Here is a 19,762-nt window from a genome sequence, read left to right as displayed (position 1 = left end):
CCAATATATATTTTTTTTCAGTAATTTCAGGGCCATATAGATCAATATTAAATGCACAATGTATTTGAGGTACTTATTATATAAAGTTCATCCGGCGTTTGTAATGTAAGCGCAAAAAATATTTATTTACGTCATCACATTAGAAAACTCTTAAATTATCAGTGTTTCTCTACTGTATTATGCATGTATTTTCCATATAAAATTTTCCTCTTGGAACACTCTATTTGTTAAAAAAACCGCATCAAAATCCCTTGGGTAGTTTTAAAGTCTAGCTATACATATGGACAGGAAGACATTAGTTTGTATTTTGTTTGCAAACCGATAAATAATGTTCCCTTCGCTTCTAAAGATTGTTTAGTGGAAAGCGTTTACCAATAACCTTTTTTACATATTAGCAGTAAAGTATCAAAGAAAAGAGTAAATAAAATCAAACAAAACTATGAACTAATTTTCAGAATAAGTGCAAACATACAATCTCGACCGTGTCAATTTACCTTCATATTTGTAATTTACTATACAGGACACCAAAGTTAGCCTCTACAACAAATCAATCAATATAATAATGTCATAAATATATTAAGTCGACATCGTATACAGCCCATCACTAGAGTGTTTAATATTACCTACGACTTGACGCCTTTCATTATAACATATCTGTGCCGTCTGCATCATGTTGGGTTATATATTTAAAAAACTTGAAGATCCAAGATTTCCTCTACTCGGTCCGAACATTCGTGCTTTAAAATTTTGGGGGTTAATCCTACCAAAGCAAACATCAATGAAATTGTTATATATTTTCTTACATTTAACTGTGATAATTTTCACGGCAACTGAATATGCGGAGATTTGGTTCGTCAAAGACGATATGAATTTACTTTTAACGAATATAAAAATAACCTTACTGGCAACAGTCAGTGTTAGCAAAGTGACTAGCTTTCTGATATTTCAAGAGAAATGGAACAATATTATCGACTACGTGAACAGAGCTGACAAAATTCAAAGAAATCGTGATGTTCTTAAGAATTATATTATAGAGAGATATACAAAATATAGCAGGAGAATAACGCTTAGTTATTTCCTCTTGATGTACACTACTGTTGTTTTTGTTATCAGCCAGCCGATTTATAAATACGTGTTCTCTGAAACATATAGAGAGAATATTAGAAATGGCACGGAAAACTACGCCCAAGTTGTTAGTTCTTGGGTACCCATTGACAAAAATACCGTCAAGGGTCACATAATTGCTTGCTTTTATCAGAGCTATGCTGCAATTTATGGGGGAGGATGGATAACTTCTTTTGATACTAATGCCATTGTTATCATGGTGTTCTTTAAGGGGGAACTTGAAATGTTGAGGATCGATAGCAGTAACATTTTCGGATCAGCCGATCTTGTTTTGAGTCATGAAGATTTTCAGTTGCGTTTGAAAAATTGTTATAGACGTCACGTGGAATTAATAAAGTGAGTTTCTTTTTCTTTTCTATGTGTATCATAACAACTACTGTTTATTTTACAAGCAATGAATATACCAAACATCTAAGTGCTGCAATCAAAACATCATAAAAACGTCAGAAAAATGGCCTTCGATTCGACTTTCAGTTGTTTCAGTCTACATTACAAATGTTGCCAAAATGTCGAATAAATAAGATACTTAAAACGAAATATATTTCAGATACAATGAGAAATAAAATATTTCTTTTAACATATTACTTTTTTTCTCTTAGGTACGATTTTTCAAAGAGAAATTTACTTTATTATTATTTTACTTGGTGGTAGGGCTTTGTGCAAGCCCGTCTGGGTAGGTACCACCCACTCATCAGATATTCTACCGCCAAATAACAGTACAGTGTATTGTTGTGTTCCGGTTAGAAGGGTGAGTGAGCCAGTGTAATCACAAGCACAAGGGACATAACATCTTAGTTCCCAAGGTTGGTGGCGCATAGGTGATATATGGAATGGTTAATATTTCTTACAGCGCCTTTGTCTATGGGCGGTGGTGACCACTTACCATCAGGTGGTCCACGTGCTCGTCCGCCATCCAATGCCATAAAGAAAAAAAAAATCCTTTTATAAATAGAATCAGTTTGACAGATTTTGTACTGAACACAGACTTTTTAATTAAATACTCGTACTTTATATTACCTATAAACTAATATTTGAAGCAAAAACGTTGTTCTTTCTAAGAGGTATAAAATTTGTCACACGAAGAAGCAGTGCAATTTTTTTATATAATTTCATTAGATATGTCATAAGTTTAATAAAAAAAAGCCGTTTCCCATTTTACCATGCGTTTGACACACACAAACACACATACATTATAGATATACATTTTTAATATGAAACATTTATAGTATACATTCGTACTGTAAATGACAACACACTTCATGCCATCGTTAAAAATCATTGGGTTTTTATTGGCATAATGGCGTCGAGCTTGCGTCCAGCCGAGCGTTATTTTAAAAGTTTATACTTCCTATCTTTCCAATCTATACTTATAACTGTTATAAATGCAAAAGTAACTCTGTCTGTTACTTCATCACGCTTAAACCTGAACTTGAAAATTTATGATGAAATTTAGTATAGGGATAGTTTGTCCCGGGAAAGGACGTGGGCTCCTCTTTAATTCACTCCTTGAGTACAATTGAGAGAGACAGTTTGTGTGTTATAGGTAGTCTTATAAATTTCGCACCGGTAAAAACAGGCCGTAGCTTAGTTAATATTAGCTAGTTCTTCTTGTGAGCAATAAATAACGGTTTAATTTTGAGCAATAAGTCACCACTAGCATATAATGATTATATGATATATGAACTACTAAAAAAAATAAGCTTTCTAAAGATTCTGCACCGACAATTTAAAAAAATACTCTAAATCGGAATGTACTTTAAATAAGTAGGCACTTATTAGCACTCGTTTTTACCAAGAAAGCGGAGTGAGACTCATTGCTGCTATTACTAAAATGACTCAAAATTTACTTCAATAATATTGCCACGAATATGGTCAATATTCGTAAATACTTCTAAGGTATGTATATAATGCCACTAACAAATGTGCGAGAATTTATTGCATGCGCTTTTTTGGATTTTTATATTTTACGAGATCATTACATTGTATAAAACAAAGTCGCTTACCGCTGTCTGTCCCTATGTATGCTTAGTTCTTTAAATTACACAACGGATTTTGATCCGGTTTTTTGAATAGATAGATTGATTCAAGAGGAAGGTTTATATGTATAAACATGCACAATATAGAAGAGAAACACTGATATTTTTAGAGGTTTCTGAAGTAATGTCGTACATTGCAAACGCGGGCTGAACCCTATGAGATAGATCAAAATAATGTACTACAGTATTGTACAACTTAAAAAGGTCTTCAAAAATATCCGCGATGGTATTTATGTCTCTTAGGAATAGCCCACTACAACTATTTTTTATCCTACATACATTGTGAATTTAATATAGATCAATATGACTCTTTACAGCGTGTATTTTAAATGAATATTTTCGAAGATAGTACGGATTTAAAACGCAGGAACATAGCGGCTTGTATTGTCTAATGACTGAAAAACTGTGAACGTTGTAAGACATTCTGTAGTATATTCAGTATCAGCATTGTATCCGTGCGAAGCCGGGGCAGATCGTTGGTAACGTATACCAACTTACTACGGAAGTCGTGCCAGCGTCGTATCTCAATTTCGACTCAGAGCAAATTGAATCAACTGCTTTTCACTATTCAACACGCATTTAGAATGTTCATTCAAGTAGTTTGTGAAGATGATCGTCTTAACATTGAACTGGATGAAAGTAAAAGTAAACACGCAACTCTCAACAAATTGATGGTAATAGATGGAATTAAAAATCTAAAACTTTGTATATATTTTAAAACTAACATTGTAATTATCCATTATTTGAAAACAGCATATCGTACGTCAAAGGGAAATCAAAGATCCTACGTCACAAGAATAAAGTTTAAATCCAGAACAGTTTAATCATTTCCAAGTAATCGTGAGTGATATATAAAAAAAAAAAAACGTTTAACAATATTCTCCAGATGAAGTCGTTTATTTTTAAGGTAGATTAATTTACATACAAAAATAATAAACACAAATCAAGCTCATGAAGTAACTGTTGCTCAATTTTTAATCGCTGAGACATCACGCAATTGAATGTGTGTGAATTTTCCACGTGTATACCAACTAACCAATATTTGAGCAGCATCATGGATAAGCCTTCTTTACAATCCAAACCTATTTTTTAAATAAACCTTAGCCCAACTATACTCACAAAATATTACATACCTTATAATTAAAAAAAAATAATAAAATCGGGTTCAAATTTTAATCAGGATCATCTCTGAACTTAATTAATAATCACTGTGTTAGGTATTTCCTCAAGCTACGTAATAGTTTATGCTGTTATTAGTTAGAGAACACGAAGTTTCCAGTTTACTTCACAGTCGTAAGTGTTGACTTAACGAAATATTTAGTTGTTTTAATTAAAATCTTGCTTTTAGTTGGAACTGCCAAAGATATGATTAAACATCATATACCAATAACCTTTTCTTAATTAGTTCAAATTTCACGAAAACACCTTATAACATCACGAGAAACTTTAAATGTTAGAATAAACCCTACATAAATCTAATGAACTTCGAATTTCTCACATCTGTAGAAGTCATAAACTTAGTCAAAGGAAATTTATCACTCAAATGTACACTTCCACAGTTACTGTGCAAGTTAAATTGACTCTTAACTCCTTTAAACATTTTGACGTATATCGCATAATCTTTCCCCCGAAAATGATCTTTATCTGATCGCACTACGTGATATATTTCCATGGACGCCTTGATAGATTCCGTGTTAAATTAATTTTATTTGATGCGTCAGTCCGTTAATTATTTTGTTGTGTAAAATTCGCATCGTTTTGCGGTTCGTTGCATATTATATGCAATATAATTACAAAAACGCATTTTTATACCGTGTTTCATTCAAACATTATCTATAAATATGATAAAATTTGAGTGTCTGTTTGTAACATTAAAATAACCCATGTTTACTAAATGCATATGTATGTATACACGGTACATATACCAAAATAACATTTTTTCCGAACCGCACCGATTTCGATGGGACTTTCACTGGCAGATAGCGGATGTAATAAGGAGTAACTAACTAACTAAAACTACTTTTATTTCAGAATTATGTAGAGAATAAAAATAAAATCAAGCTACAATATCCAAATAAAATAAATGCAAACAACGCGCACGAAGTCGCGGGCACAACAATAATACCATAATGTCAAGTCGTTAAGTTTCATCCATAAATTATTTTACATGTTCAGATTATGAAATAAAAGGTAAATAGAGCGCGCTGAGCATTATAGTGTAGGAACAAAAGCGAATACAATTTCCTAGCAGAGGGAGACGACGTCTTTTTTAATACTTCAATAATTAAAAATTAAAGTTGCAACAGTATTGACTTATTGACATTACGGGACGTTTCCCGTTAGGAAAGCACTACCGGGAATTTACGTTCGATTTTATTTTGTTTACGTTTTTTCCTGCTTTCGTTTATTTACTATTGCGTTCCGCGCGCTCCTTTTGTTTATGATCGCAAGTGGTACATATTACTTGGTGGTAGAGCTTTGTGAAAGCCCGTCTGGCTAGGCACCACCCACTCATCAGGTATTCTACCGCCACACAGAATTACTCAGTATTGTTGTGTTACGGCTTAAAGGGTGAGAGAGACAGTGTTACTACAGGCACAAGGGATCTTAGTTCCCAAGGTTGGTGGCGCATTGGCGATGTAAGGAACGGCCAATATTTCTTACCCTTTACATTTAACTATATCAAAAAATATATATTACCCTAAACAAAAAGCTTATAACAAAGAAAGAAATCTCACCCAGAATAAACAAAAAAAAATCTCGTTCACTTAACTATATCGTAAAAAAAAGGTTGCCATCCTCGATGTTATTAAAGTTATGCCTTTTATTTTATTGATAAGTACGATAGTTTTGTTTTCTACTTTGTATCGAATTAAATCAAAGCCTACAAATATATGAATATACATTAAAAAGAAACAGATAATTACAGAATTAAGCCTATACTTATAACATGACACATGATGTAACATTATTTTAAACATCTACTTATTACAGCAATAAATTTACCAACGAGCCCAAAATTTCTATTCGCAAATATTTTGCCAGCAATTAATCTCAATTTTCGGCCCATTAGTTTGAGTCTGAGCAGAAAATCATCTTATAAATGTTTACATGTCCTAGAATACTTGTCCAGAGTAGAATTTATGAAAGAAAAAAAAACCCCTGACATAATCCACAATGATAGCACAAGAACAAACAAGTCACTTTGATCGCGGGCCTTTATCCTCAACATTTTTACCTTCTCTGCTAATTCCTTAAAAGCTCCCTGTCAAATAAAGATTAGTAACAAATCCTCGGAAAGCAACTTATTTCAGGAATGTCTCGTGATTATCGGACATCTATCCTATATACGCTTCTTTTCTTTTAAGCGAACGGCGAAATATTTAGATATTCCAATCTTTATGACATTGTAAATTTATGACGTATTTTCTCAATATTTTCAAATATTCCATTGTATATTTTTATTCAACTTCAACAGTTTATTGCTAAGAGGGAAGTTTCTTATGGGTCATACATATTTTCAGGTCTATAATATAATTTAAAAAATGATTTTTGATTTGATTACTTAAAAGAATCATATATAAAGGCAGTTCGGCTATAGGTTTATTAGAATAGCTTAAATCTCTAATGGAAAATGATAAGGCTACTATTACCAAAACAAATGATTAAGTTAAAAGTACCATGTGAGATACGTAAGTAAGAAGATTTTCTCTCGGTAAGAAAAACGATACAAAGATTAATCTACCGCTTATTTCTAGATCGAAACAAATGACAGAAACATTTGCAAGATAATTTAACTCATTCGCAATCACAATGGGTTTCGTAATGAGAGTTGCAGCCTGTAATCGGTTTTGAAATGAAGTAAATCACATATAATGTCATTTTCTCTATAATTCTCATTCCCTTAATACATCAATTGAGACTTTTGTACAATTATGAGTGTCTTATCTATATTTTTGAAATTTTTTTAAGCCGATTTTAGGGTTATGTAGCCAAAAAATTGAATCCTTATAGATTCGTCATGTCTACCTGTCTGTCTGTCTGTCCGTCCGTATGTCACAGCCACTTTTTTCACTTTATTCGGGTATTGTATCTATGGCTAGGCCTTCAAAAATGATATCGAGGTTTCTAAAATGAATAGTTTGCTCGAGAGACTTCTAAAGTCGTAAAATGTGTGCCCCTTCCCCTGTAAATTCTAAAAGAAGAGAATGATAAAATTAAAAGAAATATATATGATCTACATTACCATGTAAACTTTCACCCAAAATTGGTTTGAACGAGATCTAGTAATAGTTTTTTTTAATTTCATAAATCGTAAAAATAATAAATTCTATAAAAATTAATCTTGTTACTTGATGCTACGGAACCCTTCATGGTCAAGTCCCATTTTTATTTTCCTCTAACTTTTTTATAATTTATACCTAACTATTGATTGTTTAAAGCTTAGTAATTACCTTGTTTAAATTTCGTACAAAATCGCTCGTAAATTTTGCGGCTTTGCAGGCTACATAATATTTAATAAATAATTTTAAACGCAATAATGAATGTTAGACGTAAACCGAACGTCACACTGTCCACTGTTATTATCTGCATAATAATTGCATAACGCGTTCCATAATTATGTCTGAAATACAATTATTCCTATACTACGGTTCTAATGATTTTATAGTAATTATGAGAAATCGAAAATTGTATATAATGAGTAATAAAATATATATAAGATTTTAAATTAACATGGTTATTTCTACGAGTTCGCTCGTGAAGAAGACATTCGTAGATAATGTCGAAATATCGAGCTCCACCAAACAAATATAAAAAAAATGGTAAATATCCCGTTTTAAATACTGATAGTAATAAAAATATATAATTCCTTCGCCCGGTTTCACTTCAGTTTAACGTGACAGGAGCCGAGATGGCCCAGTGGCTAGAACGCGTGCATCTTAACCGATGATTTCGGGTTCAAACCCAGGCAGGCACCACTGAAATTTCATGTGCTCAATTTGTGTTTATAATTCATCTCGTGCTCGGCGGTGAAGTAAAACATTGTGAGGAAACCTGCATATGTCTAATTTCAATGAAATTCTGCCACGTATGTATTCCACCAAGCCGCATTGGAGCAGCATGGTGGAATATGCTCCAAACCTTCTCATGATCATAAAGATAGGCATCTGATGCTATATGGTCGTCCATAAACAATGGCGCTGTAAGTAATAATAACCAATCCTAACATCGCCAATGTGCAATTACGAAGAACCAGGGGAACTAAGGTGTTGTTGCCTGTAGATACACTGGCTCAAATATCCTTCAAACCAGAACTGAATATCTGAGAGTGGTTCGTACTTAAAACCTAGTAAAGGGGATCTTTAGAGGGCGTTCAAGCAAATAAGTCTCAACATTATAATATTAGTATATACGATGTTATAAAAATAGTTTTATCTATTCTGAACACATGTCAACAAGACTACACGAGTACAACATTTTTTTTTTTTTATGGTGTACATAAAAAAAATATCTGAACATATTTTTATTACATAAAAATGAAACGTTTATGTTTGAACACGCTCCAACACTTTTCACTATAAAATATAATACTACATCAATCCAAAATTATTGCTATCGGAACTATTGTATACATTCACAACAATTAATACAAAAATACCTATTTTTACTTATATTTAGGAATTTGTATAGTCACGTGGACAAAAAAAATTTTGTTGGTTGAACAAGTATTTATTAAAAAAATATTTTTATGAAATAATTCCATTAAATGAAAAATATTTTAAATAACACAAAAAAAATCAGGGGGGGCCGTCGACGGAATCTGGTCATGAAAGGTAAGGTACTAATTAAGTAAAGCATCAATACACAATGTAATGTATATCAACCATTATTGCTTAGCAGAATGTACTATTTTAATTGAGCATTTAAATAATTAGCTTAAATTATGAGTTGGCGTTCGTTTTATATTTCGAATTTAAAAAAAATAAGCAAAATAGATTGGTTGAGGCCAATTTTTAAACAATTTGATATTCAAACGAGGCGTGAAGAGGCATCTTGCGGGCTGGCCCGGCGAGGGTGACTGGTGCAGCTTATTCTAGCTGACTGTAATAGTCGTCTTCATGTTTGGACTCCATTTCCACTTACCATCAGATGGAGTGGAGTCATATGTCTGTCCAGACAATAAAATATATATTTATAATTTGAAGCTTGCTTCTCCCGGGGCCAAAGTCAGATTAGAAAACTCACCTGATAGGCTGGGCTCTGGGCTATCCGATCCGATCCTTTGGGCTAAAAACGAACCAGCCCTCCTGTCACCGGTGGAGGCAATAAGGCGAGGTGTTATACTTTTGTTGAAGCTTAAATATATTTAAGTACTATGTTGAAAATTCTTATGTTAATAAATCAAATAATATTGTTTAAATTAAAGTACATATAATATAAATATATGATAATAAATGTTATGATGGTATATGTGGAAATTTGGATTGTAAAGTCGGATATAAACATTATGACTATATAAAAGCCTCTAGTAATATATATGATATCTAACATTTTGAATGGAAAATAATCGGGAACCTATGGATATTATATTTAGACCGAAATATATTCAATGATGTTTTATGAAATTTCTGCAACGAGATAAATAACATCGACTATTAAAAATGCTTTATATTAATAATGCATATATTTCTCTTATATAAGAGATTTAGACGTATTTGGAATTTCTAAGAATCTTTTTATTAATGTGATTTAAATTTTTTGCTCTCCTCTCATCAGATATTCTACCGCCAAATAGTAATATTTATTGTTGCTGTTTCGGTTTGAAGGGTGATTGAGCCAGTGTAACTACAAGGCATAACATCTCAGTTCCTATCTTTGATGGCGTAGTGGCGATATAAGGAGCAGTTAAAGTTTCTTAAAACACCAATATCTATGGGCCACTTACCATCAGTTGAGGCGGTATTAACCACTTACCATCAATCGATTCATTCGCCTGTCCGCCTACCGATTCATAAAACAAGACATATAAACTCTATCTTATATATAGATCTATATAAACAATGTTGTTAATAAAAATAATACTTTAAATATCATTCTTCCTTACAGCACTATATAGAAATTCCAAAATTGTTTATAGAGTACTTTGACGACTGAGGGTCATTTTTCTGAAATATTTTTCTAGTTGTAGCTTTGAACGCTGACTTCAAAAAAGGATGATAGTCGAGGGAAAACATATCCGTCTATATGTTTTACCTCGACTATATTTTCTTTGCTGCTTTGCTATGTTAACTTGCTTCATTTGCAAGACTAGGGCTTGGTATTTTTAGTGCCGGATGTTCCACGTGCCATTGTTGATTTTTACAGTGGTCTCTGTTTGAATGTTTGGTTAGCAATACTTCTTTGAAAAAATCTTTTTGAGGGACCTCAAATTTATATGACCGTTCTTTTAGAAAACTACGAAATTTATCCAAAATTATAAAAATAATAATAATATATATTAACTTGATTGATGTTAATAAACGTGAAACGATTGTACTAGCTTTTAGATAAATAAATGCCACGTTGGTTTATTGTCTAACTTTTAAGCCTGTAGATCCTGAAAAAACCGGGTCCAAATGTGAATCCGATAGTTAGCACATAAAAAATGATTATGTAAGAAATTGTTAGTTAAAGCCCAGCAGTTTTAAAGCTGGTAGAGGTTAGCCAGGCATAGATTACTAACAAAACACTTTACCTTATTTAGATAAAAAATAAATAAAATGTTCCAAAATTTAGGTAAACTTATTTCAAAACAAGTCGTGACGAATTAGCCGCGTTCTTCGGTGAACACAAATACGATCATTAGATAGTCTATCTCTAGAGATTTAAATATCGACTACACTGTACCTAACGCAAATTACGAAAATATTGTGTCAAAGGTTAAATAAAATCATTATTGGTTGGTAATCTTACCGTGTAAAATTGTGAGGCGATTTTTCAAAAAATATTTTTGGCTCAAAAGTTGGTATGACCTATATCCAATTTAATTATCTTGTATATTCATCTAGAAAATTAAAATACTTGTAACTAATGAAAACGTTATACAAATATTTTGCAGATGTTAAAAAATTCTTTACACTTCTTACTTTCAACGTAGATTTCTAAATGAAATGCACACATAAATTAGGCACTTGAAACAGACATCAGACTCCACAGCTCCATTCGCTTTTCTTGCATGCAACAAATATGACTGGCAACAAAAAAATATACAAAAAAAAGTATCTTTCTTTTATATTTCGCTTTAACATTCGGGAATATCGTATATAAACAAAGTCGTTACTTGATACAGGACTTTTATATTACAATAGATATAAAAATGTCATAAAATGAACCTAGCTTGAAGATGTTTTGTATTTTCTTGGGTTCAAGGGTATGCGCTTCATAAACTAGAGGATATCATGATTTATTAGAAACTAGAGGTCTCGGAATTCCGTTATATGAAAATGATAAAGTTGATCCGGTATTTATGGACTATTCAAAACCCGACAGTATTGCTGCTTTCGCATATTTTGGTTTCTAGTTAATACAGTGCTCTCAGAAAAGTTGAGTCGAATTTCAATTAATTATTAATTCAACAATAAATCTTTATTATTCTTTATCATTATAATTATAACATCCATATCTTTCTCTAAAACAATATACGAATTAAAAGTCCTTTTGTAAAGAAATTAATTCTAATTTTTTGGATACTTAAAAATTTGTTTTTTACAAGAATGCCAACATTTTTCAACTCAACCCGTTTTGTTCTTAATACTTTTATTGACAGGAAGAAGTTAATTTCTATCTTTTTGGTATCAAATGGGCCACCTTATGGTAAGTGATCACCAATGCCAGCTAAATTGGCACTGTAAGAAAAATTAATCATTCCTTATAAAACCCAATGCTTCAATCTTGGGAACTAAGATGTTATGTCCCTTGTGCCAGTTGTAACACTGGCTCGCTAGAAGATCTGGCTAGAGTGTGGCCTATAAAAAGCCCTATCACCGTGTCAAATTTTGCTTTATTGCTTCAATTAAATCATTATTATAACTAATACCTCTATAAATGCTTCCAGGTTTATTCGTCTCTTCGATTCTTGCCTGTCGCCAATAATGTTTCTGTATGTGATTGTTTGTTCAATAATGCTTTGTGCAACAGCTTATCAAATAACTGTGAGTGAAACTATACATTTTATAATCATTATATTAGCAGCCTGTAAATTTCCCACTGCTGGCCTCCTCTCCCCTTGAGGAGAAGGTATGGAGCATATTCCACCACGCTGCTCCAATGCGTGTTGGTCGAATACACATGTGGCAGAATTTCGTTGAAATTAGACACATGCAGGTTTCCTCACGATGTTTTCCTTCGCCGCCGAGCACGAGATGAATATAAACACAAATTAAGCACATGAAAATTCAGTGGAAATTCAGTGAAAAATCAGTTCATCGGTTAAGATGCACGCGTTCTAACCACTGGGCCATCTCGGCTCGTAGTAAAACTATACCAAATACTATTATAATTACCATTACTATACCAACACTATGATAAAGTTTGATATTTTGCTTTTAATCAAGCTGATTGAATTATATTTGAACCATTTATAAAATTGTTATTAACTTATCAATAATGTAAATGATCATACATGCAAATAGTATCCTGATCTCCAAATTAATATTCGTAATTGGTGGCTAATATATTTCTTTTAATATACATATTATTACAAAATAATCTGAATCGTTTCACTGACTTAAAACATATATAGTTATAACATCAAGAATTTTTACGTTCGAGCGAATTTTAGTAATATAAGGTTCGAAGAAATGTTAAATACGACTTTTTGATGTAACAAGAGTTATTTAGGCGGGAGCAATATTGAAGTTTTATTAACGTTATTGCTGTTTTATTTTTTTAGATTGAAACAAGCACAATGCAGAGATTCATCACAGTCGAATATTTGATATTCGGTGTAGCGCAACTTTTTATGTACTGCTGGCACAGCAATGACGTCCTGTATGTGGTACGTAATTAAATCTACTTTATTATTTATTAAATTTCTTAGTGTCCTATTCTTACTCGCTGGAAAACCACTCTTAACTACCACATAAAGAGGGGTATACGTAGAACTCGCCGGTGTTGACAACGCCTGGTATCTCCCTGAATACCAGAATACACAATAAAATAGAGTACCAACTCCATCTTGGAGTCATCGCGGGATCGCTACATTGTTTAGTATATTTGCCATAATCGTAATTAAGATTACATTTTGTTGAAACATAATGTATAACATAGTTAATTAAATATACACAACAACCCATTCTATTATCAATCAAGTTACTATCTTGTTCTCGATTAGACGAAATGAAATAGTCCATAGTCGTAACTAATATATTTATAATACATCATTTATTTACATCAAATATCTCACTGGTCTAATGGCTTCCTTATAGAGAAACAGATTATGAGTCCATAGGTTCATGACTTAGGTTTTTCGGTCGAGTAATTTTCAGTAAGAGCATAAAACTGGACTTCGCTTGAAGTTTCCGTTCACGTCGGATTTATAGTCCCGCCGGCTTGTGATAGTGAGGGAATAGGGAGTGCATCGTCTGCGTGTGTACGAGCGTACACATATGTGCTCTACACAATTCCTTCCATTGCTAATCTCTTTTAAGAATATATAATTGTATCGTTATGTTCCGGTTTTAAGGGTCAGTAAGTTAGTACAACAGGCACAAGGGACTTAATAATTTTGTTCCCAAGGTTGGTGGTGCATTAGAGATGTACGAAATGATTAGAATTTCTTACGGCACCAATGTTTTTGGACGGTGGTGATAATTTCCATTCTCATATCAAAGGAAAAAAGTTCTCCGTAACTATAACTTTTTTTTTATCATTACTTTAAGCGATCGTCATTTGTAACTGGAGATGATGAACAGTGTATTTATTTCTAGAGTAGAGATTCATCGCGAGGTCCATATGAAAGCATTTGGTGGACGAGAAATGTCTCCGAGCAAAAAGATATTAATATTTTGGTCGACCAGTTCAACCGAATTATAGTCTTTAGCGCTGGACCATTCACTAATATCACTGTAGCTACCTTCATAAGTGTGAGTGTATTTCAGAATTTGTGTTCATTGAAAATCATATTCTATTACTAAATAGATAAATGCTAAAATAATACTTGCGCTTTCTTGATATTCATGATGGCTAATACTTAATATTTCTTAGCTAAATTTGGAAGACTTGTCATTTTTGGCACCAAAAATTCTAAGTTGATTTTCAAACTATACATTGACATTACTATTAATATGCTTATTTTATAAAAAATATTTCAATTATGTATTTAAATTACAGATTCTGAAAGGGGCATACAGTTACTATACACTCCTGAGTCAGTCTCAACAGGATTAGTTGGGGAGTAAATAAGGGTATTCGCAGTTTCCAAGCAGATTGTGCTTAGCAAACATTTAGCGTATAATAACTTTGCTCGATTCAAACTATTAGGATTTGGTAAATTAGCTACAATTGTTATTTAAGCTTATTATTGTGGTGAGTTTAAAACTTACTGAATTGAAATTTGAATTTAGATTCATAAATCATCATTAAACGAAACGGTTTCGTTAGTGCGATATGATTTTGCTACTGATTTGTAAAGAAAAATAATCTTCTTGAATTTGCTAATGTCTCATTAAGAGAAGACATCTTCGCCATATAGGTTTCCAGAAAATAACCTTTGCTTGCTTGATTCTATAAATAGTATGTAAATTTACATGTAAGGATTTTTTAGTAACGTTTTAATCTTTTAAACGATAAATAGAAATTGTTCCCAGGATTTTTTTGGATCAACGTTTTATATTAAAAATTGAGACCTTAAAAATATACAGATAAAAATACTAATTTACAAATCAAGAAGGCGTGGGAAAAGGATAAGAATACTAGCAGCATTTTTCGCTTCATCGCATAGCAAATCAGATCTTATGTACATTCATGCCTACATTAAAAAAATACAGATTATCGTGACTTTTGATTTTTCCCATTATTTCTTGTGTGTTATGTATTATAAATTATACAGGTTTTTGAATATCGAATATAGTTTAGTAATTATTAGCGATTATTTGGATAATATAAACAGCACTACGAAATATTATTGTGTTGAAGTTTTTAGGACAAGTGAGTCAGTAATTACAGGTACAAGGACAAGTTGGTTACCAAGGTTGGCGGTCTATTGGCGATAACGACAAACATCTTTCTTTTTATTTGCAATAGTAGTAGTGTTACGCTTTACTACAATCATACCTGATACTAAGTACCGGTATGGTCTAAGACGGAACGTGCTATCCTAAAAATTCCCATTCACCCTTACCTTAAAGTTACCCAAAGGGTAATTCTCCTCTTAAGGTAAATTTGACCACCATGTAGTGCAATTTCCAATCCTTATATACCAGTTAGAACAACTCAACAAAACTTTATTTTGATTATGTAAAATATTGCGATCATTGTTTTTTTTATCTTCTTTATTTTAAAGTAATTCTTGTAATAAAAATATTATAATGATGGGCCGAGGTGGCCCAGTGGTTAGAACGCGTGCATCTTAACCGATGATTTCTGGTTCAAACCAGGCAGGCACCACTGAATTGTCATGTGCTTGATTTGTGTTTATAATTCGTCTCGTGCTTGGCGGTGAAGGAAACATCGTGAGGAAACCTGCATGTGTCTAATTTCAACGAAATTCTGCCACATGTGTATTCCACCAACCCGCATTAGAGCAGCGAGGTGGAATACGCTCCAAACCTTCTCCTAAGTGGTAAGTCCCTACTTAAAGGCAGGTACTGTTACTCATCATTCATTCTACCGCCAAACAGTAATTGATGGTGTTGCTGTGTTTCAGTTTGAAGGGTGAGTCAACCAGTGCCTGTAGTGATCACTTACCACCAAGTGGTCTAACTAGATATTTCATTATAAATAAAAAAACTATTAAAATTATGTTTTCGTTCAACTTACGTTATTTATACTAAAATAAAGAATATTTATTCTACTTTTAGCTCCAGATGTTACAAAAAAAACAATGAATAATATTAAAGCTCAAAAACTATATACGAAAGTATAATCATTTGATAAATCCCTTCCTACCCAGTATTTTGTCCTCATATTTCGTTTTCGCGGTTAAGCCGAGTTCAAAACATTGTAAATTTATGCAAATAATGTTAGGGATGCCAAATGTCCCGTCTTGCCAAAATACGTCCTAGTTTTGAGGGATTGGATTTCTAATTTAATTACTTCGTCTGTTTTATTATAGAAATTAATAAAATACTATTAATAAAGTGTAAATATTTTTTTATATTGAATGCACTTCACAAACTTTTCATGTGCCTTTAACTTTCTTATATTTAACAAACACAACAGTCAACAGACGTTATCCAACTTCACCACTATTGTTTACTAAAATCTTCTCCGAAACACGCTGTATTGTCTGATATATAATTTTATCCATACATGTTTATATGTTTTTCTAAATACACATTACAAAATAAACGATATAAGACACTGGTATAGACATTTAAGTTAATTGTTATCGATTTCCTTACATTTGTTATCTAAATTAAATTGTCTTTATAATTATTAATTAAATTACCAAATAATAATTAATTTAGTAAATGATTTAAGTAATTATGCCACAACCGTGTGCTTCGTGCTGACGTTGATTACGTTATAAATCCTATTTAAAATTGACAACTGTCGGTTTTGGTCAGCTCCAGGAACACCAGCCTGTGTTTTTATACTACACCACTGTTATGTGTGTGTTGTACATGCATGTGTGCAATGCAAGAATATTTTGATAAACGTTCAGATGCTGTTCTATTTTCAAAAAATAATAATATTTGTATTTTTTTTTGTATAGTAAATTTTAAGATACTAGGGTGTCATCTTTAAAAAGTTTTATAAATTTGCATGTACCGTGTATAATTTCGTTGTTAACAATTTTGTTTGAGGACAACCCTGATTATAAACTTTCGAATTTGACTCAACTCTGAATTGCTCAAATGGTCGAATGTTTTTAATATTCATTATATGCAGAAAGTAATATTAATTTTCATTAAAAAGTAAGAGTCAGTTGTCATGTGGATATATTGGTTGCTACAAAAACAACACACATACATATACATATATATATATAACGGCGAGGCGGTAATATTGTTTGGTTCGGGGTTACCATCTTCGTCATATATTTTCACAAATAATACAACAAATGGATAGCTGGATTATCGTATATTGATTTTTACAATATTTCATTGGCCGCGAACACATCTGTCTTATCCTTCTTGACAACTGCCATTTTTATGTTTTTCTAACGTGACAAAGAGTGATTGACTTCACTGGCCATCCAGAATCAAATCTCAAACTAAGAGATTACAATCAAAGTATTTAATTATCTGACGCTGCGACATATATATTATATATATATGTCTTAACTTACTAATATTACAAATGCGAAAGTTAGGTTGGGTGGATGTCTGTTGCTCAATCAAATTGGGGCAGAGATAAATTAAAGTTTATCAAAGCAGATAAGTTACTTTTTATCCCTAACACCTGCAACATAGCCCTCCCACTATCAAACGCAGGCGAATCCAGATTCAAAACAGAAACTAGTATTGCAGACATTTCATTGATATAGTGGTCAGGGTGTACATGGCTTCAAATCTTGAGGAGTCCAGTTAGTGCTTTATTGTCCAGAAATTCTCACCATTAACATAGAGTTAGGAAATCGGATTAAACCGTTATTATTCGATCTAATCTCTCACTGCTAACTACAGATTGAGTTAAGAGATTAATAGAACATCTATATGCTATATATAAGTCTGTATACATTCGTGAGTTACCACACTTGGATCTGTTCTTTCGTGCTCGATAAATTAGGAATCGCGTGTCCTATCATGTTGCGAGGAAGGTCTTGAGCATGAATTTGGATGGATATAGAGGTAGGGGACGACCAAAGAAACGTATGGATTGTGTGAAAGACGATATGGTTAGAAATAATGTTACTTGGTAGGTGACGTCCGACAGAGTAGTATGGAAGAAGAAGACATGCTGCGCCGACCCCAAGTAAAATTGGGATGAGGACAAGAGGATGATGATGTGTCTTGTCATCTTTAGATTCAATTGAACATCGTATTGACTGCAAGTGTTGAGAAACTACCCAATATTTTGTATTGGATAGTCGTGTTCGTTCCCAAAGTTTTAATCTTACACTTCATATCAGACGCCCAGTAAAATTAACAATAAAGAATATTCTAATCCCAAGCCAAGTCAAGACCGTCTTTTGTTCTTTTGACGCCACTCGACTGAGTTCAAAAACTCATCATCGTTTTTCGTGGCTTTGAACGATAATCTTCAGTTATACGCTTGACTAGTTTTACTTGGTGGTAGGGCTTTGTGCAAGCCCGTCTGGGTAGGTACCACCCACTCATCAGATACTCTACCGCCAAATAACAGTACTTTGTGTCGTTGTGTTCCGGTTAGAAGGGTGACCCAGTGTAATCACAGGCACAAAGGACATAACACCTTAGTTCCCAAGGTTGGAGACGCATAGGTGATGTAAGGAATGGTTAATATTTCTTACAGCGCCTTTGTCTATGGGTGGTGGTGACTTATCATCAGGTGGCCCATAAAAAAAGAAGTTGTTCAGAGAATATCTGATATTTTAAATGTACAAATGCCCATAAAATATTTTTGAATTTCGAATTGCTATTAAATTCATATCATATTAAATCAACTATTACGCCTATACTAGTATTATGAATGCATAACTCCGTCTTTAACGCTTTCGCGGTTAAATCACTGAACGAAAGGTTAGGTTTTCACGCTTTAACTACTTGAATGATAATCATGAAACAGTAATTTTATCGATGTGTTTGTTTGTTACGTAATCATAAAATTAACACTAAAACCTGTCTCTCACACGCAGGCGAAGGCGCGGTTTTAAACAAATTTTACTAAAATTAACTTTCAAAGTCACCACTGAATATATATTAAGGATACAATAAGAATAGTTAATAAATAATGCATACTCTCCAAGATTATACTAAAAGTGCAAATTACCTTAATTTATAAATTTATTGAAATGAGTTCATTCGTATAATTACTGAATTTCTTACGTTGAATCTTCATTTCGTGTCGTAATATGACGATTCTGAAGTGCTTGTAAAAGTCTCATTACATTATACATTCAGTAGTGTTTTTTTTTAATTGAATTTGTATTCGCTAAGTACAATACTTGGACTTAATTAAATTATTTCTCTTGTTATTTGATCTATTGTTTCTCGAGTTTAAAACTATTTAATATGAAATTCTACGCTAAATATATCCAACTGTTGATGTTGAATATTTATGTATGAATTTGAGGTGTTGAATAATTTTTTATTGATGAAAATTCTGTACGGAATGTTCTTTTGTTCATATTTATTGTTATTATTACTAAAAACAACAGTTGTTTTTAACTTTTATTTAATTAAAATTCTCCTACTGATGAATTTATGTTATATTGTACCTCTATATATACATGTACAATAGAATATAACTCACGTATA

The 19,762-nt window shown here is 32.4% G+C and overlaps 1 protein-coding gene across 1 annotated transcript; it reads left to right on the top strand.

Moving 5' to 3' along the window:
* The first annotated feature begins 670 nt into the window (after positions 1–670).
* LOC125072716 (odorant receptor Or2-like) lies at positions 671–14,588 on the top strand. The gene is made up of 5 exons (XM_047683391.1): positions 671–1,461; positions 12,256–12,352; positions 13,093–13,197; positions 14,129–14,284; positions 14,532–14,588. Exons 1-5 carry the CDS (start codon positions 671–673, stop codon positions 14,586–14,588), a joined length of 1,206 nt encoding a protein of 401 aa, XP_047539347.1.
* Positions 14,589–19,762: the final 5,174 nt, after the last annotated feature.

This window comes from Vanessa atalanta, chromosome 22 (genome assembly GCF_905147765.1).
Source record: "Vanessa atalanta chromosome 22, ilVanAtal1.2, whole genome shotgun sequence".
In the NCBI taxonomy this organism is placed as follows: domain Eukaryota; kingdom Metazoa; phylum Arthropoda; class Insecta; order Lepidoptera; family Nymphalidae; genus Vanessa; species Vanessa atalanta.
Note: the sequence above shows the minus strand (reverse complement) of the source record. Positions and strands in the feature narration are given on the sequence as shown.